A 23,163-nucleotide genomic window follows, 5' to 3' on the forward strand; every position below is an offset into this window, starting at 1 on the left:
GAGACTTACGATCTCTTTCCACCTTGGATTTTGTCAATCAGTACTAAACCCAGACGTCCAAGGACTCATCTGTCACCAGAGTCGCATATGAACACCAGGATCCATGGCCTGTGTATGTCTTAACACTTGACCGTAATTGAGATCACAACCACAGTCAGCCTGTCCCTGAAGCGTCTCTCTCCTTGTTTGTCCCCAAATCTTAGACAGTGTTCCTATGAGACGCTATCAAAAGCGCATACAGACTTCAGATTCATTCAGCGCTAGGATTGAGCACTGATCCGATGACCCCAGCATTCACGACAAGGTAGATTGTATCGTAGGCGGTTGCTAGAAATTTCGATAGAGCTCCAGAAACTCAACGCCGGGAGGAAATACAGCGGCCAGCCGAGGTAATGCGTCAGAGGCAGGCTCCGGTGTTGCCGGGATTATTGGTGAGAGTCCAGCATCAAGTGGAAAGGTTATATGGGATAACATCTGGTACCTGGATCAGTAGTTGTGGTGAAAAATTTTGACCCATCAATAAGTTGTGGCATATGCGGACCACGGTCGCATGTAATTCTTTTTTTTTTTTGCAGCTTAACCGGAAGCGGGGTGGGGGAAATTCGATCTCAGCCTTATGGACTGTGGAGTTCTCAAGATGCACCCGTTGGTTAGATCCGATCTTATTCAGGGGGACAAGCTTAATCGATCTTCTGCCTCATCATGTTGACTGTCCGGGAAAAAAATGCTGAAGTAGAAAGAAAGATTATCTGGTCCCGAACGGAAATAGTAAGCTCTGGTACCTGAGGCAGGATCTTGATGACATCACCGATCCATGGATTGTTGGAAATGGAATGAATGGCTTTGTTCTGTTCTTTCCGGCATGACGCAGCTTAGCCTTCATCGCTACCCAGCGTTGAACTGGCGCTCGGCTCACCTCGGAGATGATGTCCACAGCTAAAGGCAAGAAGAAAGCGATCTCGTGTTTTCCACTGGAGTTCATTCCTCATTGACAAGACCTGCCCCGCAGTGGAATTGGAATCACTCATCCTTTCCCAGCAACTTGTCACTGCCTGGGGACTACGAGATAGTATGTATGCCTGGGAACCCCTGAATCGGAACAGGCCAGGATCCATCTCGGCCTCCCACTCTCCTCCACCAGCTCAGCAGCCTATGAAGTGTTGCAGATGATACAGTCACCGCCAACGAGCCCGTCCAAGTGTCCACGCGGATGTGGAGCTGATTAAAACTCAGCGAACAACGAAACAACACCTCTCTTCCCCTTCTCCATCTTTCTTTCTTTCCACTTCATTATCGTTAACCTCATCGCTACTACCTATAGAGTATCTTAACCCATTGATAACCATTCAACTTTAACCTCTCTTCCTCCGCCTATTCCCGGCGGTGCCCAACATCTACCCATCCTGAGGACAGCTGGAATTGTTCTCCGATCTCCCCCTGAACCCGTGTCACTGCCGGTGTCGATCATCAGGCCCCTCCATAACTATTATCCCCCACCATCGTGTAACTTGGCCAGTCGACACATTTCTCTATCCCAACAGACTATCCTATCACTCGGTTTTGTTCTGTGAGGCACATACCTTGCTATTGTCGGAACCATGGACGAACTCACTGCCCAGACCAGTCGCATCACCATGGACTCTACCCTGTCCACGCAGAAGATCACACTTCCCTTTGCGCCATCCATGCTCAACTACATAGACAAGATCTACAGCTCGTTGACGTCTATGAACCAGCCTAACTTCTTGACTGATGTCCAGCGTGAACCAACGGGTCAGGGGTCAAACACCAGGGAGCACCCAGCTCCACTAGCGACCCTGGCTGCCTTCTACGAGTACTTGGCAAGTCCAGAGGCCTCTGCAATGCGAGCTGCTACCCAGATGGACCTCTCGGCGCCCATTACGGATTATTTCATCTCCACTAGTCACAATACGTACTTGACTGGAAACCAGCTGTACAGTGAATCGAAAGCAAGTGCTTATACAAATGTATGTTCTTTCCAACATCAACATCCACTAGTGGAACTATCTTCGCTATTGAAGGGTGGGGTGCAGTATGGCTGGTTCTTCAGCGTAATTTTGAATGCGTTGGGAGCAGAAGATGCTGAAACAAGATCAATAAGGTCTCATGTTGTGCCCAACTCTCCCATCGATGACTCTTCTAATTTCCCCAGGACTTGTGATAGCAACGGCTGATCTCCTCAGGTCCTACTCAGTGGGTGCAGATCCGTCGAGATTGACGTCTGGGATGGAAAAGCGGAGGGTGAAAGCTCCCAGGAAACTGGCGACAGCAGTGCCACTAGTGGCAGTAACCCGAGCTCCGACGATGAGAAGATCAGTTCCTGTAAACCCCGTCGCGGATCTAAAAGGGAAAAGTTGAAGAAGATGACTGAGAACCACCGTCATCTGCGCGCCCTTTCCCAGGAGGTTGGCAAACTAGAAGGCTTCCTGGGGCATCACAAGCCGTCCACGAGCAGTGGAAGCTCTGGCGAAAGCAAGGCGTCTGGTAGCGCGATCCCGGTTCCTGGTAAACCAGAGCCACGAGTGTTGCATGGTCACACGCTTACTAGGGAGACCAGCTTTCGCGAAGTCTGCTATGCGATCCGGGACAGCGCATTTGTTGCAAGCGACCTTCCAGTCATTGTTAGTTTGGAAGTACATGCCTGCCTGGAACAGCAACAGACAATGGTCGAGATCATGGAAGAAGCATGGAAGGGGATGTTGGTCGAGGTCACGCCTGAACTCGAAGCTGGCACGGTCCCGCCGCCGCCTCTTAAGGATCTGAAGAGGAAGATCTTGATTAAGGTGAAGCACGTCGACTCCGTAGACGAAGGTGGAGACCGTGAAGCCAAGGAGAAGGCAGTTTATACCCAGCACATGGAGGCTTTGAAGCAACAGAAAAGTCCCACGAGTCCGGATGAGGCTTCCAAGACTCCTCAGACTCCGGAGTCCACCACTGCAGCTCCACACAAGCCCTCCAAGATCCTGCAGGCGCTCAGTAAACTGGCCGTATTCACCAAGGGCTTCCACTTTAACAATTTCGCACAGCCAGGTATGTTGTAGTGCAAATGATACAATTTAACTCGTAGAGAACTGCACACACTGACTGACATACAACAGAGGCCAAGGTTCCCAGCCATGTGTTCTCATTGTCCGAGAAAGCCGTTCGAGAAGCACATGCCACCGATGGCGAAGCGTTGTTCGAGCACAACCGGCACTTCTTCATGCGCGTCTATCCCAATGGCTTGCGAGTCGACTCCTCCAACATGGACCCGACCTTCTTCTGGCGGCGTGGTGCTCAGATGGTCGCCCTGAACTGGCAAAACTTTGACAAAGCAATGATGCTCAATTCAGGCATGTTCGCAGGGGAGCAAGGTTGGGTGCTCAAGCCTCCAGGATATCGCGGCTCCGATGCACAGCCTGGAATTATCGAACCTCGCCGACTGGATCTGACTATTGAGTTCCTGGCTGGCCAGAACATCCCACTGCCCGCTGGCCACACCAACGAAAACAAATTTTACCCCTTCGTGACGTGTCTCCTGCACGTGGAGACACCAGATGACAGCTTCGCCGCATCTGATGACGACACTGAGTCCGAAAAGACCGGTTACAAACATTGCACGAAGAGCGTTACCGGCGTGAACCCCGATTTTGGCAGTCAGAGGATGGAGTTTGCGACCGTCTCAGGCTTCCTCGATGAATTGACATTTGTTCGGTGAGTTACTTTCCTATATCCCAAACTAGCTGCATGTGCACTTGCTAAATGCAGACAGATTCAAAATCAAGGACAACGAATGGATGCACAACGCGCTGGCCGCATGGGCGTGCATTCGACTAGATCGACTTCAAGAGGGCTATCGGATCATTCACCTGAATGATAGTACTGGAGCACCAACAGATGGCGCTCTCCTGGTACACATCACCAAGAAATACAGCTGAGAGCACTACCTACGAGCACACTCAAAGACAAGATCATTTCGTTTACATTACATTCGGACGTGTCAACAGTGTTTAACAACATATAGCCAGAGTTAGAGGCGGTGTCTTTCTTTCTATGTATTCAAATTCTCAAGACGAGACAAGACAAGACAAGACTTTAAAATTAAATATGTATGCCATTCGAGATGGCGATATCACACATCCTTAATGATGTCTTGCTCTCCATATAATTAAACAACATCACCAAATCTAACTATCGAGGAAGAGTAAATAACTATGATATGAACCGAAACAAACCATATTCGGCAAACCCCTTCTTCACAGCCCAAAATAACTTGACACTCAGACCCCTGACACCCGACACATGCCCAACCTTAATTTCCCCCAAGCCAAGAAAATCCGGGGTAAACTAGGAACATCCCCCACCCAATCCGAAATAGGCAACTCTACGCGCTGACGGGAGAGGATGTTACCCCGCGCTTTTGCGGTTCCTGTTCCCGGATGCGGGCGGACTGACCTGGTCGCCTTCATTATCATTGCTATTTTCTGTTTCTGTCTCTTACTTAGGTTCTAGTTCCTGTCTTCTTCTTCTTCTTCTTGTGGAAAAAGCTTGAGGATCTTATCTTTATCTCTGCCATACTCCGTCTCTTTTATCTTGTTGTTCCTATTGATGGTTATGTTTGTGTTATGGTGGTTTGTTGATGGGTGATGGGTGATGGCTGATACATCTATTATTTCCCCTTCGTCTATTGATGACAGTGAAAAGGGGGGCTCATTAGCAGGTCGACGACGGACTCATGAGGAAAGACCTGCTACGAAGTTTACGCGGTGTCGGACGGGGTGTTTGCGGTGTAGGACTAGGAGGAGGAAGTGTATGTTTTATCTCTCCCCCCCCCCCCCCCCTTTCTCATATCGATTGTTGGGTAGCAATTAGCTGATAAAGCTGATTTGGTATTAGGCGACGAGACTAAGCCCCGGTGTCGGAATTGTATTGAGAAGAACCTGGTTTGCCGCTATGGTGTCCAGGTGACGTTTTTACCGAAGAATACCTTCACCGTTGCGGAGGGGGAGTTGTGTACGAGTACGAATACGAAGTCGATTGAGAAAGAAGAGAGGGTGGTTGTACGGAGAGAAGAGCGGCAGAGGAAGGGGAGGTGGAGGTGGGTTAAGGTTCGTTGTGAGAGATAAAATTTTGCTTTTATGTCCTTTTTTTTTTTTTTTTTCGCTGACAAGGGGCTATTTCAGTTTGTGAATGAGGATCCTACAGTGGGTGGGGATGATGTTGTTGTAGATGGAGATAGTATAAGCGATGGGATGAGGGCCTCGGGAGATGAGACTGTGTTGGCTCCATCTGGAATTGATTCTGGGGTCGATATTGGTGATGGTGGGCTGCATGGCTCACCTGCCATGCACTCTTCATTGGTTGGTAGTAAAGCCTTCAGCGATAGGGACAAATCCGCTGTACATGGGCTTCTTGCGTTGGGGATAGGGAATGGTGTCAATAATGAAAAGGCTGTCCCGGATGAAGGCTACGGGAAGAGGGCGTCTAAATTCGTCTCGTCAGAGTTGGTGGCTAGCACGCCTGCCGTGATGAAGCATGCTCCTAGCTTTGTGGGGTTTTCTGAGAGTTTGCATTCGAGCATAAGTGCCAATTCATTGACAGATACGGCAAAGCTAAAACTCTTATGTCATTATCGGTACCATGTAGCACCATGGGTAAGTATAACGCAGTCTAGTGGAGTTGCAGACTGACAAATCACTTGCAGCTCGATATTTGCGATCTCACTCATCCATTCGGAATCACTGCTGTCCAGATGGCACTCGGCTCGGAGCCGCTCATGACAGCTTTGCTGGGACTTTCCAATGCTTGCGTCATCCTAAAGGATATGGGGAATCAGCAAACGTCTCATCTTAGTCGTATAGATCAGTGGACTCGTCCACTGCGGTCAGATAGCTTCACTTTAACTGCTGAGAATGCTTTGACGGCCGTGCTAGAAGAGACAAGATGGCTTGTCACCGATATTGCTCAGACTTGGAAGAACATGGAGAACCTCATGACACGGACACGGAATCTTGATCCATTGGCTCATCAAGCCCTTGATCCAGGTATTGCGTCGTCTATCTACTGGATGTTCTTCCGCCTAGGTTCGTCCCAAAACCTCCACGCATGTATGTGCCATTCTGACCAAACCAGACTTGAGTGCCGCGCTCGCAAACGACAGACCAATGGAGATACAACTTCCGATGCTCCCATTACCTAGCCTACCAATTCTATCGAGGATAGAGGAAGTCCGGGAAAGAACCCGAGCGTATGCCTATCCCCTCCTCTGGCTGTGTGGAAAAGCTTTGATGCTATATCACCAGCAGACCAGCCCCGGCCAGTTTACAGCCCCACAGCAGCAGCTGGATAGCTGGCTGGATGTTTTTGACGCAATTGAGCAATGGTACCATCTGAGACCACACGAATTCCAACCTATGGTGGACTTGGGTGTTGACGATCAACTTGCCCAGGCCGAAAGTGGATTTCCGCTGCTGCTATTCGCAAACGGAACGGGTGCCTTCTGCAATCAGTTGTACCATACTGCCATGCTACTTTTGCTGCAGTGTAAACCACGCACAGCACTTTTGGGCTTGCAGTCAATAACTTTGTCGCCACTGTGGCATTCGCAACGTATCTGTGGCATCGCACTGAATAATGACCGCCGGGAATCCTGGGATCCCTGCCTGATAGCCTCATTCCTGGTGGCTGCCAGAAGAATGACACATGAATCGCAGCAACAGGAGATCTTGGAAGGCTTTGAGCGGGTGTGCAATGTCACTGGATGGGACTTGGATGGATATTTGGCGCAACTCCGAGAGGATTGGTCCTTCATTGATGGTTTCTAGCATGAAGGGTCATGTTCATCTCATTCCGGAACAACCCCAGGCAACCTCCAAATCCCGAATCCGCCAACAGGTTCCCCAGCCAGTTTCAGCCTCGATGCTTTGAATCAGCCTGATGATCTCCTCATGCTCCGAAACATGACTGAAAAGCTGTCCGGCAATCCACAGTGGCTGAATGGAGTTGTTCAAGCACCCTTGGTGTGGGTTTGCCAAGGAAATACCACAGATTCGACGAGCATGCCATAGAGGAAACAAAGCTGGCGACCGTGGAAGCCGAATATCCTTGGGCATCATCTTCAGCAACAGTATGCATGCAGTGTGGTACAGTTGGTTCGACGAGATAGCAGCCCAATGGACGAACAGGATATGAGGGAAAGGCTTGCGATTGACTGTCTGCACCGGAAGAAGCTCGCTAGGACGCTCGGAGAACCAGCATAGTAGGTCATTCCAAAGGCTGATCCATCGTGTGCGGAACCTATCTGGAGTACACCCATTATCTTCACCTAGTTCCACAAACTTTGTACGATCGGACACCAGCTCAGTCGCTTTGACGCACAAATACACCGCATAATTTGCATGCATATCTGGGGACTTGACACTCTGAAACAGCTGATGAGCATCCTCTGTCTGGTAGCCTTCAGGAAGCCATTTAGAGGGATGTAGCAGCGTGGTCTGTGTGCCATCTGAGATCAGCGCACCGCACAGATCTGCTCCGGTCAGAAAAGATTGTATTATACAGTACAAAAGTAAAATGCTCAAAAAAGGGATACAATGCAGCTCTAGACTCACCCATTCTTGCATAACACCAGAACACTGCCTGTAGAATGCCCTGGCTGAAGCCGTGGATTCCAAACGCATCAAACAGCGCGGCACAGCCTTCAAGATGGCGACGCCAATCCTGGGCACGAGCAGACATCATTTCCAAGCAACAGAGAAGCACACATGCCGCTACAATTTTCGGGTCACGTAGTTGAAGAAGCGGGCTCAGTCGTCTGATTGCTTCTTGGTACAATTCGAGGCTGTCAAACCAATTCCGAACCCCATTCTTGCGTTCGATTTGACGAGCAGAAATGGCAAGCATCGCGTAGGAAAGAGCGGGAAAGGAGCGAGCCAACACGGGAACCTGCTGACGAAAGGTGCACTGAGAGTCGAACATGTCCAGCTATTCCTTCTTTAGTCATGCATCGATTGAAGTCATCATCCACGGCACATACCCAAGGCGCTACTTCTGCCACATAGTTTTTCAAGTATTCGATTCGCCTTCTACTCGACAGAGAAGACTGCAAGAGCTCCCCTCTCCGTTCTGGCTGGTAATTTTTCGAGGGTGGTGATTGTTCGGCTAGTTCAATCCTTCCCACAACATCTGGGCTGGATACTCGTGTGGGAGCAGTTGAGTTCGCGAGAGAAAAAAGGATGCATCGCAGCTCTTCCTGTGAGGCTAGGTAACCTGGATCCTGCGAGAAGCCATCCTGAGTCCAGCTAGCTGCTGGTGATTGGAAAGGATCACTGCCGATGGGCAATGTCGGAGAGTTGTGCTGATCAGTGTAGTAATCTGCTAGGTGGTAAGGGCTCTGCAGTTGGTCCCATGCCGGCGATTCTGAAATGTTGTCTGCAGGTACTGGCTCGGGTTGCTCTTGTAGCGAAGTGGTCCGCGCACGTTTCCTGGGTGGTTCACCGAACGTGGTGTCGTCCATGCCGATGCTGATGAATCATAGGAGATAAGACAGACAATCAATACTTTCTTGAAGACATCGTGAGCAAGCGGTTGTTTGCAGAGCAGTATGAAAGTCTAACGTTCACTTACTGGGGCGAATAGTTGTGTCCACATGTCAGTCTGATGCTTTGTGTGGCGCCCAGTATTCTATCGGGCTAGTCAGTGCAAAGGATGGAAGGAGTTTTGGGTAACAAGTCCCACTTGATCCTCGACAGAGCCGCCAAAATGGTGATCAGACGATGAGGAAAGGAATCGGCAGAAGCAAAGAGCGACAGCCGAAGCACAGCTCCGCATGGGGTCCGAAACGGGTTTAGCGCGATGCGGGGTAGCATCGTGAAGATGGAGATGGAGATGAAAGTGACAGGACGTCTTTGATAAAACGAATTCTTTGTACTAAAAGCAAGCATCTATCATTTTCAATAAAGAAATAATTCCGGAGTAAACGGTTTGGATTCAAGAGTCCCTGCCGAAGTCAATTGACTTGCAGTGAACCGTGATGGAGTCTGCGACTGACCACAGCACAGAAACATGGTCCCGATGCCATGATTTATACACAACAAGCATAGTAGACGTACGCCATGAGGAAGAAGAAAGCTTGGAGTACTTTTAGGATATAGAAACAAGCCTTGAGCACGTGCAGATATCCAGGTTCCAATATTGACGGTGGCTCAACTTACCAAGTCCGTCTACAACTTAATCAAAGATACAGTACTCCAAGGCTTGACATTCCTTAAAGGATAATCTCTAGTGAGTAGTATCGGTTGGAAGAGTATAATAAGACATCTAAACCAATGTAACTGTATATTCTTCCAAGTCCCTTCATAAACACTGCTATACACTCTATAACTCACGTACTACCTATCCAACGCAGTTGCACACTCATCACCCCATCCCAACATTCATCCACCCTCACCCACAGACCACCCAAATGACGTCTACTGTCAACCCTCGGCAACACCAAACCTAACCAAAGAAACCATATCCCAAGACGGCACGGCAGCATCCGATCTCGTCGCCAACCCCGGGCCATCATTCCCCCTCATATCCGAATTTGGTCTAGCGCCTCAACAATCCGGGGTAATCGTTGCCACGACCTTCCCTTTTGAGTAACTGGCCCAAGAATCAGCATCATGATCGATGACGAGGGTGTCTTTTCTGTCTTTAGCCGTCTGGGTGACGATCTTGCAGACTATCTCAGGGTGGTGGTACTACCGAGATTCTACTACTATTCCATGATTCAGTAATTCGAGCCGTGGCTGGGGGTGGACGGGGTTTGTCCGATGTCACACATACCCTCACTACTACCTACACTGTACATATATAGTTGATGCATCGACCCATTTCCGACTGGAGAGTTGAACCCAAGAGATTGAACTTAAAATCAAAACTCCCTACATGAGACTTTAATAAACTAGAAAAGGGATAAACAAAATGCCAAAACTCAACCTCTTCGGCACCGGCTTCGTCCTCCAAGCCGCAATATGGGCGGCCTGTGGCATGGCATTCATTCTCTTCGGTATATCCCCATTCCAACCCACCACCAAACCTCCTATCCAGTCAATCGACTAACAATTAACCCTCCAGGCTACGACCAAGGCGTCTTCTCCGGCATCGTGGAAAACGACGACTTCCTCGCCACCATGAACCACCCCAACGACAGTCTCGAGGGGATTATCGTCTCCATCTACAATCTGGGGTGTTTCGCCGGATGTATTGTCAATTTCCTGCTGGGAGATTGGCTGGGACGCCGGCGGGCAATGTGGTTTGCTATGGTGTGGGTTATCGTAGGCCACCCCATTCTTTATATAACAGTAATTGTGATTTGCTAATATGAATATATCTATGGGTATAGATCGGAGCAACTCTCCAATGCTCTGCATTCTCCGTCCCCCATATTATGGTCGGACGATTCGTGACGGGCATCGGGACAGGCGTGGAGACGTCGACGGTGCCGATGTATCAGGCGGAATTGTGTGAGGCGAGTAAGCGCGGGAAATTGGTGTGCAGTGAGCCGTTGTTGGTTGGGGTGGGGATTGTTATTAGGTATGTCCTTCCTTCCTTCGGGTCATTCAAACCTCATGTTCTTTTTCATTTGATGATATGCTGAATGTGGTTGATAGCTACTTCTTCGACTATGGGATGAGCTATGTTGGTGGTCAGATCGCTTGGAGGTTGCCGATTGCGTGTCAGATGATTTTCGCTTTTGTAAGTATATTATTACTTGTCTCACTGGAGTTTCTCGCTAATGCAGATTATCTATCTAGGTGGTCATCGTTCTGGTATTCGGGCTGCCCGAATCACCCAGGTACTGCTACAAGGAAGGTCGTAACGAGGAAGCACTGCAGATCTTAAGTGATGTGTATGGGCGCCCAAAAGACGACCCGAAAATCCTGGCAGAGCAGGAAGAAATCCTCGAGGCTATTTCCGTGGAGACGAAATACGGCGAGTACAAGTGGAGGTATGTGCTCACCTTCACCATCGCAATTTGATGCAAGCTGACGAGACCAGAAATGTCTTCAAGCGGGATGAAGTTTCTACAGGCCACAGAGTGTAAGTCTCGCGTCTCTTATCTGTCGCGAATCATCTACTAACAACCGCGCAGTCTTCTTGCATACGGTATGCAATTTATGAATCAGATGGGTGGTATCAACATGGTCGTGTATGTTGGGCATAGAACTCACCTCACGAAATTCTGAAAGCCTTGCTAATGAAACCCAGATACTACATCCCCACCGTTCTCTACACCAACGTCGGCCTGGACAAAAACCTCTCCAACCTTCTCGGCGGCTGCGTTCAGATTATGTTCGTCGTCGGAAGTATATTCCCCACCTTCTTCGTGGATCGCGTCGGTCGCAGAGCTCCCATGATCTGGGGATCATTCGGCCTGGGCATCTGCATGATGATGGTATCCATCCTGCTCAGTTTCAAAGGTCACGCCAACGAGCATGCAACTTCATCAGCTGCTGTCGCCTTCTTCTTCGTGTACATGCTCATCTTTGGCGCATCGGTTAACTGCATCCCCTGGTGCTACGTGCCCGAGATCTTACCCCTCCATGCGCGCGCCAAAGGAACAGCCGTAGGTATCTCTTCGAACTGGATCTGGGTAAGTTACTACTAGTAATCTCACGCTCCTTTCCACGACTAATAATCATGAAAATGAAAAGAACTTCTTCGTCGTAATGATCACACCCATCATCATCAACCGCCTGCAATGGAAAGCATACCTCATCTTCATGTGCCTGAACTTCGCCTTCGTCCCGCTAATTTATTTCTGCTACCCGGAAACCGCCAAACTGACCCTCGAGGAGATCGACTACCTGTTCACCACCCCAGGGAAGAGTGCCGTGCAAATTTCCAAAGAGCTCGTTAAACAGCGAAAGCAACACCCAGGCCAACAACGACTGACGCGACACACGGACGAGACCGGCTCCGAGAACCTGGAGAAAAAGCAGGACAGTGTTGTCGCCGGGGTATCAGACGAGCAAGTCGAGCAGGTCTAAGGAAAGGAAGGAAGGAAGCCAGGAGCCGGAGGCAGGGAGGATGAGAAAATAAAAAAATAAAAAGAAAAATAAAAAATTCGCGCGTCCGGTTTTATGATCAATGTACATGAAATGAATGTATGTATGTATGGCGTCTGCACATGTGGAGAGAGAGAGAGAGAGAGAGCTTACAGGAAACCCGCTGTGCTGGCCACGGCGGGTTTTCTTTTCAAGGGGTAACCAGTATGAGGCAATTTCTAGCAAATAAAGCACTCACTTTCATGCAGTGGTTGCAGAACAAAACAGAAAGGAATGGTTCGCAATGCAATGCGCCCGTGGTAGTAAAGTAGATATCCGTCCAATGAAGTGGATGGGATTTAGATCAACTCAAAGGACCGCCGAAAAGGCTTGTACAGCACAGTATCCAGTAGCATCATTTAGGGGCTTACTGTGCACGACTTGAAATGATGATGAGAGTATCACCTTGCGCGCCGGAAAAAAGCTTCAATAAATGATTATCTTTCGCAAACCAGCCAGTTCGGTCAATCAGTCAGCCAGTCAGTCAGTTAATCACCGAGGACCCCGGGAACCAACTCAGTAGTACCAGTCAGCGAATGCAGGACGTTTAAGCAAGAACGAACCCTGCCAGACCCCCGACCCCTACCCATGTCTGGAATTGTGGCGAGCTGGCGAAGGTTGTTTGAGACAGCCGGACCCCATGCAAGCCGAGAAGAGGACGATTTACATATGCACATACCTGGGCCATTCCCTCCCTCCCCACCACGCCTTCGAGCAAAAGGAGCAAAAAAAAAAAAAAAAAAAAAAAAAAGCAAAGCTGGTGATATGTATGTACCGTATGCAAGATGCATTTGGCTCGAAAGTTTATCAATCTTGAACATTACATTATGATTATATTATACATGAGGGATATCGGGGACCAGAAAAAAAAAAGCCCTTCCCCCCAGGGGTGGAGATACACGCGGTGAAGAGATTTGTTGTTATTGTTGTTGTTGCTGCTGAGCTATAATGCATCAATGGTAGTGAGAAAAATAAATTGCGGTGAGCGTGATGCGAGTCCCCAATGATGGCAGCCTAACTGTGCGATTTTTTTTTCGGGAATGATGATGGCGCGGCAGGATGGATTTGGTTTGGTTTGACAAATCTGGGTTTCCTTCCTGCTTGATGGATGGATGGATGGAATCCGGGAATATGGGACAAGCAAGCAAACAAAGAGGTGGGAGGGAGGGGAAACAGAATAGAACTGATGGGAATGGGCGGGGATTAATGGATAGTGGATTGAGAGACTACTATCGAGCAGAGCTCACTGGTAGAGTACCCCGTAAATAGTATCTATCCTTATTCCTACCCCGAAAGATAGATAGATAGTACATTGTTACTATCTTCCTTAGATTAGCCATCGTTGTTTGACAGGAGCGGGTCTCTTCCTTTCCCCCATATCTACTGGGTGTGACATGTCACATTCGATGAATATCACGCTGCTTTTAGTGTCCAATTACGATATTCGGGGGCGACTACCGGTCTAGCGTGGCCGGTAATTTGGCGCTAGACTCGTAGTCTTTGTCCGGAGCCACTTCGAAGCACCGAAAGAAGGCAAATGGATTGGGATGAACTGGCCCCGGGGGGTTGAAAGAATTTAGTGTGACTGTGCCAGCTGCATGGCTGCTTCAAAGAATAGGAAAAAAAAAAAACAGGGTCGACGAGGGGGACAAACAGCGGAGAATAACCTCGCCAATCAGCCCTCCTTATCCGCATAATTCGGATCGCGCTTCGGCCCATCAAGCGAGGTCAGGGGCTCCACAGCTTATATGTATCCAATTCCTGCCTGCGAATCACCGGCCGTAAGTCGGTCTGAGCTTTCCTGGCCAAGACGTGAGTGATAGACTGATCAACGTCTGGCGATGGTTAATCCACCGAACTGTGATAGAGTAAGTAAGTTGTGCGTTTACCTGTTCCACCGTCGGACTTGAAACTGGCCACCTGTGTCGGGGGTCTTCATAACCCCGAAAATTGAACGCGAACGAACGAACGCGAAGATCAGGCCAAAACCAAATAATAGAAAATTAGCAGAAATAAAAATAGAATAAAATAATCTATACATAACACGCATGCAAATGGAAAACGACTCATAGAAGCAAGAGTAGAAGCGCAGTCGAAGTACCCAGGGTAGCCCTTGCACGTTGCATTCGCAGCGCTGGTACATCTAACGAATAGACCACTCCCAATCATCGGTATAGATCTGTGCAGAAGACAGGGTCCCGATATTGACTGGTGATTTTTGTGTTGTGTAATTGACTGATCCGGCCTGATCATTGGCGCATCGGCATTCCATCCCTCCCGTCAGTACTCTTAGTGCTTGGTGCTTAGTCCGATAGCAGATGAGGGGACAGGAAGCCAGAATGTAGCAAACAATATGGCTTCATAGGCAGGAGTTCTGAAATGCCATTTTCTACACCATGGGTTTCCATTCCATAAGATGGAGTTCCCAAAAATCGGCATGTAGAACAGCCTCAGATGGCATGGGAGGGTGGGTGATTCGTACAGCCGGGCTCCAAGTGGACCAGAGTGTCACTGATCAGATCTCAGCTGGACAGCCTCCTTGGGCTGTAGAGGTTCTAGCCACATCATTGGTTGAGCCATGAGTGAACGATTTAAATTTTCTTTTATTTCTGAAGTTGTTTATTCTTTTCCCCACTTGGCCAACAACCTGCGGCTGAGTACGACACCATGCACAACGACGAAACTCTTGCATGAGTAATTAGCAGAACACCCGTTTGAAGCTAGACGGGCATAGCACATAAATCAGGATATGCAGAGAGAAATACAATGTGGCTGTTGGGAACGCCGTGGGTTGTGCAGATCGAGGATTGCGTCCTGAAGCCCGCCATATGCGCGAGACGGGCTGCAGCCGGCGCTAACTCGGTAGTGTACTCGCATCGAGCATCAATTTAGATTGAGTGTGACCTATACATTGTTAGCATCAGGAGGTAAAATTGGGAGCTGATCTTTTGTGCTGAGAGCCCACTACGACTGCTCTAGCTCCAGAGGGAATGTGTGGGATTAGGAATGGATAGATTGATCCTCCCGGCCTCCCAACACCAGTCACAATCCATTTGCTCTTTTGGCCATAGGACATACAGCAAGGGCCCGGTTACCGAGAACCCCGTCGTAGCTTGCATAAAACGGTCTGTTGTATGCATCTCAAATGCTGAGTGGTCCTTTCGGGGAATTGTGGAATTTCTCTGTCACCTTTTCCCTGTCCAATCCCTCCTCCTCTCCCCCCTGCTCTGCTGCTATAGTTCACGTCTCTCTTTCCTTTTTCCTTTATCGCTCACATCTCAGCCCTTGTGGCATGCATCACTCACTCTTCCCACCCACCTAGACGATTTTTGGTATAGCCCAACACGTATCTATCACACCAAGGTAAGGAGAGCTGAAACCCTCCCTGGTTGAGGTTCCCCTTAGCTGGGACCTCCAGATGCAAGTCATCGACGGGAAGATCCGAGTCATCCGAATAATTGCTGCGGCGGACATGACATGTTGCCTAACCAGGGTCCATGTATGATTGATCTTTGGATGCATTGAGTCCGGCCAGGTCGTGTCTCCAATCAATCGGTCCAGACTAAGGTGAAGATCTCCCGATGGGAACATAGGTCGCCTGCTCCAGGAGGCGTAATTGGGGGGTGGAGGGGGGGGCACAAACAAGTCCAGTTTTGGCTATATATAGGTGGGATGCTCGGGACCGACGAGATTAAGTTCATGGAGTGGAAAAAAAGCGTGTCCCAGACAAGGTGAACTCTGTCGAAGAACAAGTCTATAATCCTTTAAATACCCTTCAGTTGATTTTTACTACTTTCCACATCACAATTGATCCTCTGGTTGAGAGCTTTATACTTTCTGTTACTCCTTGTGTTGATCTCATTGCGAAGCCGTCACTATGCCTGTGAGTTGCTATGTGTGTAATTATCCTTTTGCGACCGATGCTAATGACATACTAGATGCCCGGAATGAAGTGTCCCCATTGTCTTTCAGAGGGGACTGATGTTTGGGTCATCCCCGGCAAGAATTGCCACAAGTGTGGAACTGCAGTTGGTTGATTGGGCGGCCAGGTGAGATGGATTCGATAGATATACTCTTGGGCGCAATCATACTAACACCAAACCGCAGTCCGCTAGAAACCGCTTCAACTCTGCTTGGGAGCAGGTCAATCCGACTCCTGAGGATGGGGAACAAGGACCGGAAACTCTTCACTGCCTTCTAGAAAACCTTCGAATTCCCTGCGACTGTTATTGATATCGCGCGATTACCTGTTGTTGTTGTTTACAATGATTGAAGAAGCGAGGCAGACGGCAGGATCGGCTGGGAGGAAAGTGAGAAGTGACAGGTACAATATCCCAAGCGTGGAGGTACTAGAGAGCGCTCCCTGCCGTGGGATTGCAATTGGGGGTATGAAACGAGAGGGAAAAAAAAATTCTCTTCCTGTATAATATTTACGATAGACTATTTAGACACGAAATAATTCTGACGCATTGAACGTTATCCAACAGACCAGAAACTTGTGTTTTGAATTGATCACAGTCAAAAGTAAATCAATCCAGCGGGTAGTAAGTAATCTTGGCCTCGGTCCAAGTTGCAGCTCTCCCCGCAGATCACCACCAACTTTCTCCAACTTCCATCTCCCACCTGACATTCCACGAAACATCACCTTTACTCTGTAAACAACACAAAGAACACCCAAATGCTCATAATAGGCCTCACCGGCTCCATCGCGACCGGTAAATCCACCGTCTCCTCCATCCTCTCCGCCGCACCCTACTCCCTCCCCATCATCGACACCGACCTTATCGCCCGCAAAGTCGTCGAGCCCGGCACCCCAGGCTACAAAGCCATCGTGAACTACTTCGGCCCAACCACCCCGGATCTCCTTCTCCCAGCATCCGATCCCAATGACACAACAACAACAACAAACACAAACCGCCCCCTCAACCGCCCAGCACTAGGCCGTCGCGTCTTCGGCACCACCGAAGCCCGCAAGCGAGACCGCGCCATCCTCAACAAGATCGTGCACCCGGCCGTACGGCGCGAGGTCTACAAAGCGCTGCTATACTACTATGTGCGCGGTCACTGGGCGGTGGTTCTGGATGTGCCGTTGCTGTTTGAGAGCGGAATGGATCTGCTGTGTGGGACGGTGATGGTGGTGGGGGTTTCGGATCCGACGGTGCAGATGGAGAGGTTGAGGAAGAGAGATGCGCATCTTACGGCGGAGGATGCGGAGAATCGAGTGAGGAGTCAGGGGGATGTCAAGGGGAAGGTGGAGAGGGCGGAGTATCGGGGGGTGAAGTCGGCGAGGGGCGTGGTGGTGTGGAATGATGGGGATAAGGGGGAGTTGGAGAGTGAGGTGCAGAGGGCGATGAGGGTGGTCAGGAAGAGTACGCCGCAGTGGTGGGCTTGGATGTTGTGGTTGGTGCCGCCGGTGGGTGTGGCGGTTGCGATGTGGAATTTGGGGGTGAATTTCTGGTTGAAGAGGGGGTGGGAGAAGAGGGAGAGGGAGGTGAAGGCGAAGTTGTAACTGTAGGTATAGCTATGGTTATGGGGTAGGGTTGGTGAGTGTGAATAGGTGTGCTAGTGCTGGTGCTAGTGCTGGTGCTGGTGCTGGTGCTGGTGCTGGTGCTGGATGTAAGCTGTATGGTTCGTGTTAATGTTATTATATGCTGTTGATATGGTGATATGCATGCTGGATTGCTTAGTCGTCGCCTGGAACACCTGCTGGTGACTGGTTCTCGGCGTTCAGTCCCACGCTCACATCATGATCAATTTCACTCAGCCAGAATTCTCCTTCACCTCTACTCACTGCACAGGCAGGGTGTGACTGAATGAACATCTCGATTTGAGCATTTGAGTACAGAGCTTTACAAGATTGTGTATTTGGTGCGAAGGAGTATGTATGAATGTTCTGAATCGAATCTGTGGATGAAGACTAATGAGTGATGACTAGGTCAGGTACTATAGCTGGTATCTAGAATACGCGCTAAAGATGTGCTTCTGCTTCGATGAAATGGAATACTGGGTGGAGGTGGACGAGCGAAGTCCTACGCTATACCGCAGGCGAGAGCAGCGTGCAGATAGCTCATCGCTTCCTCCCAACGTTTACCAGCAAGGATACCGGCCAATCGACCCGAAAAGACAGTATAATACCACCCTTCAGACCCGTCGTCTGCAGTACACTGGGGACATTCCACAGAAGCGCGGTATGCAATGAAGGTACTCAAAGTGATCGGGCTGACTGAAAGCAGTTCATCTAGTCCCAAAGAGTGAGCTCTTGGAGCTGGGCAAAGAGACCTGGCTTGAGCGCCGCAGAAAACACGCGCAGCTCCAAGAATCTTGCAGACAACTCATGGAACGCCAAGAAAGAGATGAAGAGTCTCGTCAAGCTCAATGTCAGCCAGAAGAGAATACCCGACAGCATAACACGTCCTCATACCAGTACACGAACGGCCAACCTGCTGTCCGTAGGTCAGCAACGCAGTCTGCCAGATATCTGTACGGTCCCACTACCGACAGAGTAGAACCAAGAATGAATGCAGTCGTCGACTATGATAGATCGAAAGACAAATATCCTGGCAGAAGCCAATGGTATGGCACAGCGCCTAAGAGTGGTACCGATGCCCACCCGTTCTCATATTCACCCATGACGGGCTACCACGGCCGAACATATGAGGCCTACCAGGTTCATGATCACGCTCAGGCGAGGGTTAACGGGACTTATTGGTAAGACAATGTCAAATCTCATCTTCTGGCGAGCAAGGCCCGGAACATACTTGTCTCCAGATTTGTCGGTTTCCAAATGTACTTTATTTATGTTTGCGCTTCTTCTGCTTTTTATCGTCGCCCATCGTGGAATGTCTTCCACCGGAGATGCTTGTAAGTTGTGACAATTTGACACGATGTGGCTTGTTGCTTTCTTTCTTAATCATCGCATCAACATCATCATCGTCGGACTCGGCCTCGGTTTCACCGGTCTGCAAAATATCAGAAAAAAACAATCTTATGTGTATCATGTGATGAAACAAACCGCGGTCTTCTTCTTTCGTTTGAAATTACCGTATGCTTGTCGGCCACCGACAGCCATGTCATCATCGTCCGCATCCAGCGAGCCATCCGCGACAATGAACGGCGGCGGCGCATACTGAGCAACAGGTTCCGCCACACCATAGTCGAGCACCCATTCTGTGTCACCGGAATCTTGAGCCTGACGTGCAAGTGCTTCCTTCCGCTTTTCCTCTTCCTCAGCAAGGGCAGCCGAGATCGCCTCGAGATCCGACTTGGGAGTGCCGATGGGACTTTCAGCGGGGCCGGTGGACAATCTCTGTCGTTTCGGGGGAGTAGAGGCTTTGGACTCGTCGGTGGATGCGGGCTGAGATGTTTCACGGGCGGCATTTGTAGCAGCAGCACGTTGCATGAACTACGACATTACTTTAGTATTCTTAGAACGGAAAAAGAAAATAAAATTGAGGTGTTGCTATACATACCTTCATGGTCAGCAGCCGCGAAGACATGGTCTTCTCTGGCTTGGAGCCAGAGGTAGGAGAGCCCCTCATGACGAATGCGTAGAAGATGTAAATGCAAAACCGAAAACCGTCAAAAACAAGCAAAAAATCGAAGTCATTCAGAAATGAAGAACGACAGCCAGCAGAATGGCTGTGATTGCAAAGCCGAAATTCCCAGGCGGCAGAATCCCACCGCATCAGCCGCAGGAGCGCCGCCGATTGGCCGGCGGCCCAAGCGCAGCAGCTCCCGCAAACTGGAAACCTCATCCAATCTCTCTCCAACCCGAGTCCTTTCGTCCTCACCTCCGCTCCATCCGCCAGCTACTCTCGCGTCCCATTTCGGACCTCAATTGCCCAGCATGTTGCCCTGCTTCCGCAGCCGGGTCGCGACCCTTTCCTCCACCTTCACCCCCCGATTCGCCGCCCGGGCCAGCTACTCGACCACCGTCCCTCGCCTCTCCGAGAACTTCATCCCTGCCAACGACCCGACCCCGCCTACCGCTAAGCCGAATGTCTCTGGCACCAATGCTACTCCCGTTGACGCCATGGGCGGCTGGGATGCTCCCCTGAGGGAGGAACCCGAGGCGGGCGAGCGCACCCGTCACCTCCAGGCTCCCAACCGGGCTACCACCTGGGCTGCCAGCCAGCAGCCGAAGGAGAAGGCCATGGTTGGTCCTCGCTTCGAGCAGACGATAATGGAGTTGCAGGTGCGTTGTTCAGACCTCCCTCCGCCCAGTTCCGGTCAATTGGTCGTGTGGGATGGGGAATATCAAGATCACGACAATATCGATATATAAGACACGAGACGCTGACATTTCCTAGCCCCAACCCTTGGCTGCCATTGAGCTCATCCACAGACAGCCCGTCCGCTGGACGAAAAAGCGCGTCGTCAGCTGTGACGGCGGTGGCGGTCCCCTGGGCCACCCCAAGGTCTTCATCAACACCGACAAGCCCGAGATTGCTACCTGCGGCTACTGCGGTCTTCCCTTCGTATGTTGCCATTGAATTGGTATTAATGATACGTGCTAATAATGTACAGGCCCACGAGCAACACCGTGCTTACCTTAAGTCCCTTCCCGCCACCAGCTACCCTCTCGAGCCTACCGGTGACGCCGCCGAGGTGAACGAGAGCCAGCGTGTGACCGAGGGTGGATTCGAGCAGCGGTAAAGATTGATTTTATAGGCGTTGACGATGTTTTGTTTTTATCCTTTAGCCATACGGCTGTTGTACAGATGTACCAGGTCAATGAAGTCGTTAGATCGAATATTTCAATTTCTAGGATATACTCTGATATATCCACACGTACGCCATCCACTCTACATACTCTACACATCCCACCACAATCACAACCGCACTCCCCCACCATCATCACCACCACCACTACCACAACCAAGTCAAGCCTTCTCACCCTGAATCGTAGCAACCACCTTCCGGGAGTGTCTCATGGCCCTAAACTCCAAGTACCAAATACCCTGCCACGTACCCGTAGCCAAGCGACCATTCGAGATGGGAATCGTAACCGAAGCGCCAATCAATGCGGACTTGATATGAGCCTGCAAACACACGTAAGTAATCATTATAATCCTGTTCCTTCCCCCCCTTCCCCCAATTACTACTATCCCCAAAGGATCAAAGATATGATGAACGCACCGGCATATCATCCTCCCCCTCAGCCGAATGTCTATAAAGATTCCCCTTCTTATCATACGGAGCGATGCGATCCAGCGCATCGCTCATATCCGCGCGTACATCATCATCCCAGTTCTCGTTCAGTGACAGCGCGCAGCTCGTGTGCTGCACGAACAGGTTCAGCATGCCGACCTTGTAGTTCTTGATCTCGGGCAGTTGCTCGAGCACGTGGTCCGTGATGAGGTAGCTGCCGCGTGAGCGGGCTGGCAGGGTGAAGGTTTTTTGGGTCCAGGACATTGTTGTTGAGGAGTTGTGTTGGGACTGGTTTGGTTAGCTATCGCTGTTTGTGTGGGTGTGTGGTTTTGAGGTTTTGAGGTTGCGGGGTTGGGTGGTGGGTGGGGGTTGTTATGCGGGTGAGATGGGAGGGAGGGAAGGTGGTGGATGGGGGAGGGTGGCTTAGTTGGTGAGTATTAGATTGGGAAGGACGTACAGTTACTGTTTTGTGGGAAGAGGGAGGAATTGTTTGATGAAGTTGTTGTTGTTGTGATGTTGTTAGAGTGAGGGATTGAAATTCTGGTGGGGGAACCGCGCATCGACGTCATTTGCAGGTTCCCGATGGGATGGATGGATGTTGATTATCTATCGCTGCAACGCTACAGGCTCATAATCTAGTACAATTTTCTAATCATCAATTGGCTTCTGCGATACGTATCATCAGAACTAATGTATACGACCAGATTGTTATGGCGCGGAGCATATGCTCTGTTGCACGTATGGCGGATTACTCGTCGCTGACCCCCAGTACGTACTGTTGAATGCTATTCCAGCTGCGGTCGAGTTATCCGATTGTATCTGCTGGGTGTTAGCTGCGATACTCTGTGGTCAGGGATACTGAAATGTACATAGTATTTCTGGTCGACAAAGTGCCACCAGTCATCGCTGCGAAACGCATTATCGAGTGACTGGCTGAGCGGATCAACCCAGGTAGTCAAGACGGTGTCGAAATGTGCATGCTTCGACCACGACACATACACCTTTGGATGGTCATTATTCTTGACACCATCGGGATTTCGAGCGTTCCCAGCGTTGATTTGCTCTGTGGTCAGCGTGCTATGGATGCTGCCCCAGGCCAGATTATGGTAACCACTATGGGCTGACAGGAGTGCTCGAGAGGGTTGCCAGGTGTTGTTCGCATTTCGTGAATGGATGATGACTACTCGTTCCCAGTCACTGGTCGACCAAGTCAGACTTGCCTGTTCAACGAGGATGGGCAGGCTACGCGGTGCCTTACTAGTCATGGCCAGTGTCAATCAGATCCAGCACCTCGGCCCCGTCTTTTTCATAGAACAGGTTATACACCACCCGGACATCGGTCTCGTTGCACTGCTTGAACGTGTAGTAGATAGGAAATGCAGGACCAGGATTCCCTGTTGCTACTCCAGGTTTGCGACATCCGCAGCCAACGTCTGGATACTCGCACTGCGGTGCAGCGGGTGTTTTGTGAGCTGCGTCGTAAATGTCCGACGAGTTGGGTGAGCCGCTGAAAGCCCAGGTCGGATAACAGGGAGGTTGGTCCACTGCCTGGCCGAAGAACCAGAGAGGTGCGTAACGGGTAGCGAGCTCGACAGCGCCTTGGCTGAGGAAGTTGTTCATTTCATCGTTGGATATCTGTGTGACGGCTGCCGCCGGTGCGGCGAGAAGAGCCACTCCAGTGTGTTTGCTTTTAAGCCACATCATGCAGTGTTTATATGGCAAGCATCCTACTCTGAAGATCATTAATCTAGGTATCGCGGTATTTTATATTCTATGTTCACGATGCTATCTGGCTACGGCTGGCTGACCCCGCCCTGCACTCCAGGTCTCGCGGATGAATCTGGTGCCTACCTGACATCCCGGAGTGACAGATGAGAATGGCATCGTGCCGAATTTCAGGGGTATGGACTGGAATAGTCTT

General features: G+C 50.1%; 10 protein-coding genes across 10 annotated transcripts; 6 read left to right on the forward strand and 4 right to left on the reverse strand.

Moving 5' to 3' along the window:
• Window positions 1-1,598: 1,598 nt before the first annotated feature.
• BO83DRAFT_318071 (putative phosphoinositide-specific phospholipase C) lies at window positions 1,599-3,938 on the forward strand (the record flags this gene model as incomplete). The annotated part of the gene is made up of 4 exons (XM_025527728.1): window positions 1,599-1,988; window positions 2,205-3,051; window positions 3,120-3,714; window positions 3,773-3,938. 4 exons carry the CDS (start codon window positions 1,599-1,601, stop codon window positions 3,936-3,938), a joined length of 1,998 nt encoding a protein of 665 aa, XP_025386025.1.
• A 715-nt stretch (window positions 3,939-4,653) lies between these two features.
• Window positions 4,654-6,824, forward strand: BO83DRAFT_400797 (uncharacterized protein; the record flags this gene model as incomplete). The annotated part of the gene is made up of 6 exons (XM_025533418.1): window positions 4,654-4,810; window positions 4,965-5,032; window positions 5,054-5,098; window positions 5,172-5,654; window positions 5,675-6,083; window positions 6,133-6,824. The coding sequence occupies 6 exons, from the start codon at window positions 4,654-4,656 to the stop codon at window positions 6,822-6,824; spliced, it is 1,854 nt and encodes a 617-aa protein (XP_025386026.1).
• A 15-nt stretch (window positions 6,825-6,839) lies between these two features.
• BO83DRAFT_365404 (putative C6 transcription factor) lies at window positions 6,840-8,752 on the reverse strand (the record flags this gene model as incomplete). The annotated part of the gene is made up of 4 exons (XM_025529669.1): window positions 8,626-8,752; window positions 8,036-8,562; window positions 7,611-7,983; window positions 6,840-7,531 (listed from the first exon to the last, which is right to left on the reverse strand). Exons 2-4 carry the CDS (start codon window positions 8,513-8,515, stop codon window positions 6,840-6,842), a joined length of 1,545 nt encoding a protein of 514 aa, XP_025386027.1. The 5' UTR covers window positions 8,516-8,562; window positions 8,626-8,752.
• A 1,214-nt stretch (window positions 8,753-9,966) lies between these two features.
• On the forward strand, window positions 9,967-12,035 carry BO83DRAFT_365407 (putative MFS sugar transporter; the record flags this gene model as incomplete). The annotated part of the gene is made up of 9 exons (XM_025529670.1): window positions 9,967-10,051; window positions 10,120-10,319; window positions 10,388-10,578; window positions 10,656-10,740; window positions 10,800-10,993; window positions 11,044-11,085; window positions 11,138-11,194; window positions 11,254-11,638; window positions 11,700-12,035. The coding sequence occupies 9 exons, from the start codon at window positions 9,967-9,969 to the stop codon at window positions 12,033-12,035; spliced, it is 1,575 nt and encodes a 524-aa protein (XP_025386028.1).
• A 2,933-nt stretch (window positions 12,036-14,968) lies between these two features.
• BO83DRAFT_380298 (uncharacterized protein) lies at window positions 14,969-15,275 on the reverse strand. Its single transcript, XM_025531718.1, has one exon. The coding sequence runs from the start codon at window positions 15,166-15,168 to the stop codon at window positions 15,013-15,015; it is 156 nt and encodes a 51-aa protein (XP_025386029.1). The 5' UTR covers window positions 15,169-15,275; the 3' UTR covers window positions 14,969-15,012.
• A 1,413-nt stretch (window positions 15,276-16,688) lies between these two features.
• On the forward strand, window positions 16,689-17,601 carry BO83DRAFT_439238 (putative dephospho-CoA kinase; the record flags this gene model as incomplete). Its single annotated transcript, XM_025536154.1, has 1 exon — window positions 16,689-17,601. The coding sequence occupies exon 1, from the start codon at window positions 16,771-16,773 to the stop codon at window positions 17,599-17,601; it is 831 nt and encodes a 276-aa protein (XP_025386030.1). The 5' UTR covers window positions 16,689-16,770.
• Window positions 17,602-18,066: 465 nt separating this feature from the next.
• BO83DRAFT_400801 (uncharacterized protein) lies at window positions 18,067-18,804 on the forward strand (the record flags this gene model as incomplete). Its single annotated transcript, XM_025533419.1, has 2 exons — window positions 18,067-18,280; window positions 18,326-18,804. The coding sequence occupies 2 exons, from the start codon at window positions 18,067-18,069 to the stop codon at window positions 18,802-18,804; spliced, it is 693 nt and encodes a 230-aa protein (XP_025386031.1).
• A 79-nt stretch (window positions 18,805-18,883) lies between these two features.
• Window positions 18,884-19,630, reverse strand: BO83DRAFT_317680 (uncharacterized protein; the record flags this gene model as incomplete). The annotated part of the gene is made up of 3 exons (XM_025527711.1): window positions 18,884-19,051; window positions 19,105-19,494; window positions 19,562-19,630. The coding sequence occupies 3 exons, from the start codon at window positions 19,628-19,630 to the stop codon at window positions 18,884-18,886; spliced, it is 627 nt and encodes a 208-aa protein (XP_025386032.1).
• Window positions 19,631-19,861: 231 nt separating this feature from the next.
• On the forward strand, window positions 19,862-20,850 carry BO83DRAFT_380300 (zinc-finger domain-containing protein). Its single transcript, XM_025531719.1, has 3 exons — window positions 19,862-20,286; window positions 20,402-20,569; window positions 20,619-20,850. The coding sequence occupies exons 1-3, from the start codon at window positions 19,939-19,941 to the stop codon at window positions 20,745-20,747; spliced, it is 645 nt and encodes a 214-aa protein (XP_025386033.1). The 5' UTR covers window positions 19,862-19,938; the 3' UTR covers window positions 20,748-20,850.
• Window positions 20,851-20,974: 124 nt separating this feature from the next.
• BO83DRAFT_317633 (uncharacterized protein) lies at window positions 20,975-22,943 on the reverse strand (the record flags this gene model as incomplete). Its single annotated transcript, XM_025527708.1, has 5 exons — window positions 20,975-21,133; window positions 21,231-21,530; window positions 21,981-22,061; window positions 22,112-22,439; window positions 22,501-22,943. 5 exons carry the CDS (start codon window positions 22,941-22,943, stop codon window positions 20,975-20,977), a joined length of 1,311 nt encoding a protein of 436 aa, XP_025386034.1.
• Window positions 22,944-23,163: the final 220 nt, after the last annotated feature.

This window comes from Aspergillus eucalypticola (assembly GCF_003184535.1).
Source record: "Aspergillus eucalypticola CBS 122712 chromosome Unknown BO83scaffold_20, whole genome shotgun sequence".
Taxonomy (NCBI): domain Eukaryota; kingdom Fungi; phylum Ascomycota; class Eurotiomycetes; order Eurotiales; family Aspergillaceae; genus Aspergillus; species Aspergillus eucalypticola.

Excerpts from the sequence above, each read along its gene's own strand:
- BO83DRAFT_380300 (XM_025531719.1), top strand. The coding sequence starts at position 19,939 with ATGTTGCCCTGCTTCCGCAGCCGGGTCGCGACCCTTTCCTCCACCTTC. Across the intron at positions 20,287-20,401 it reads AGACGATAATGGAGTTGCAG|CCCCAACCCTTGGCTGCCAT; the intron begins GTGCGTTGTTCA and ends GACATTTCCTAG. Across the intron at positions 20,570-20,618 it reads GCTACTGCGGTCTTCCCTTC|GCCCACGAGCAACACCGTGC; the intron begins GTATGTTGCCAT and ends AATAATGTACAG.
- BO83DRAFT_380298 (XM_025531718.1), bottom strand. The coding sequence starts at position 15,168 with ATGTCCTATGGCCAAAAGAGCAAATGGATTGTGACTGGTGTTGGGAGG.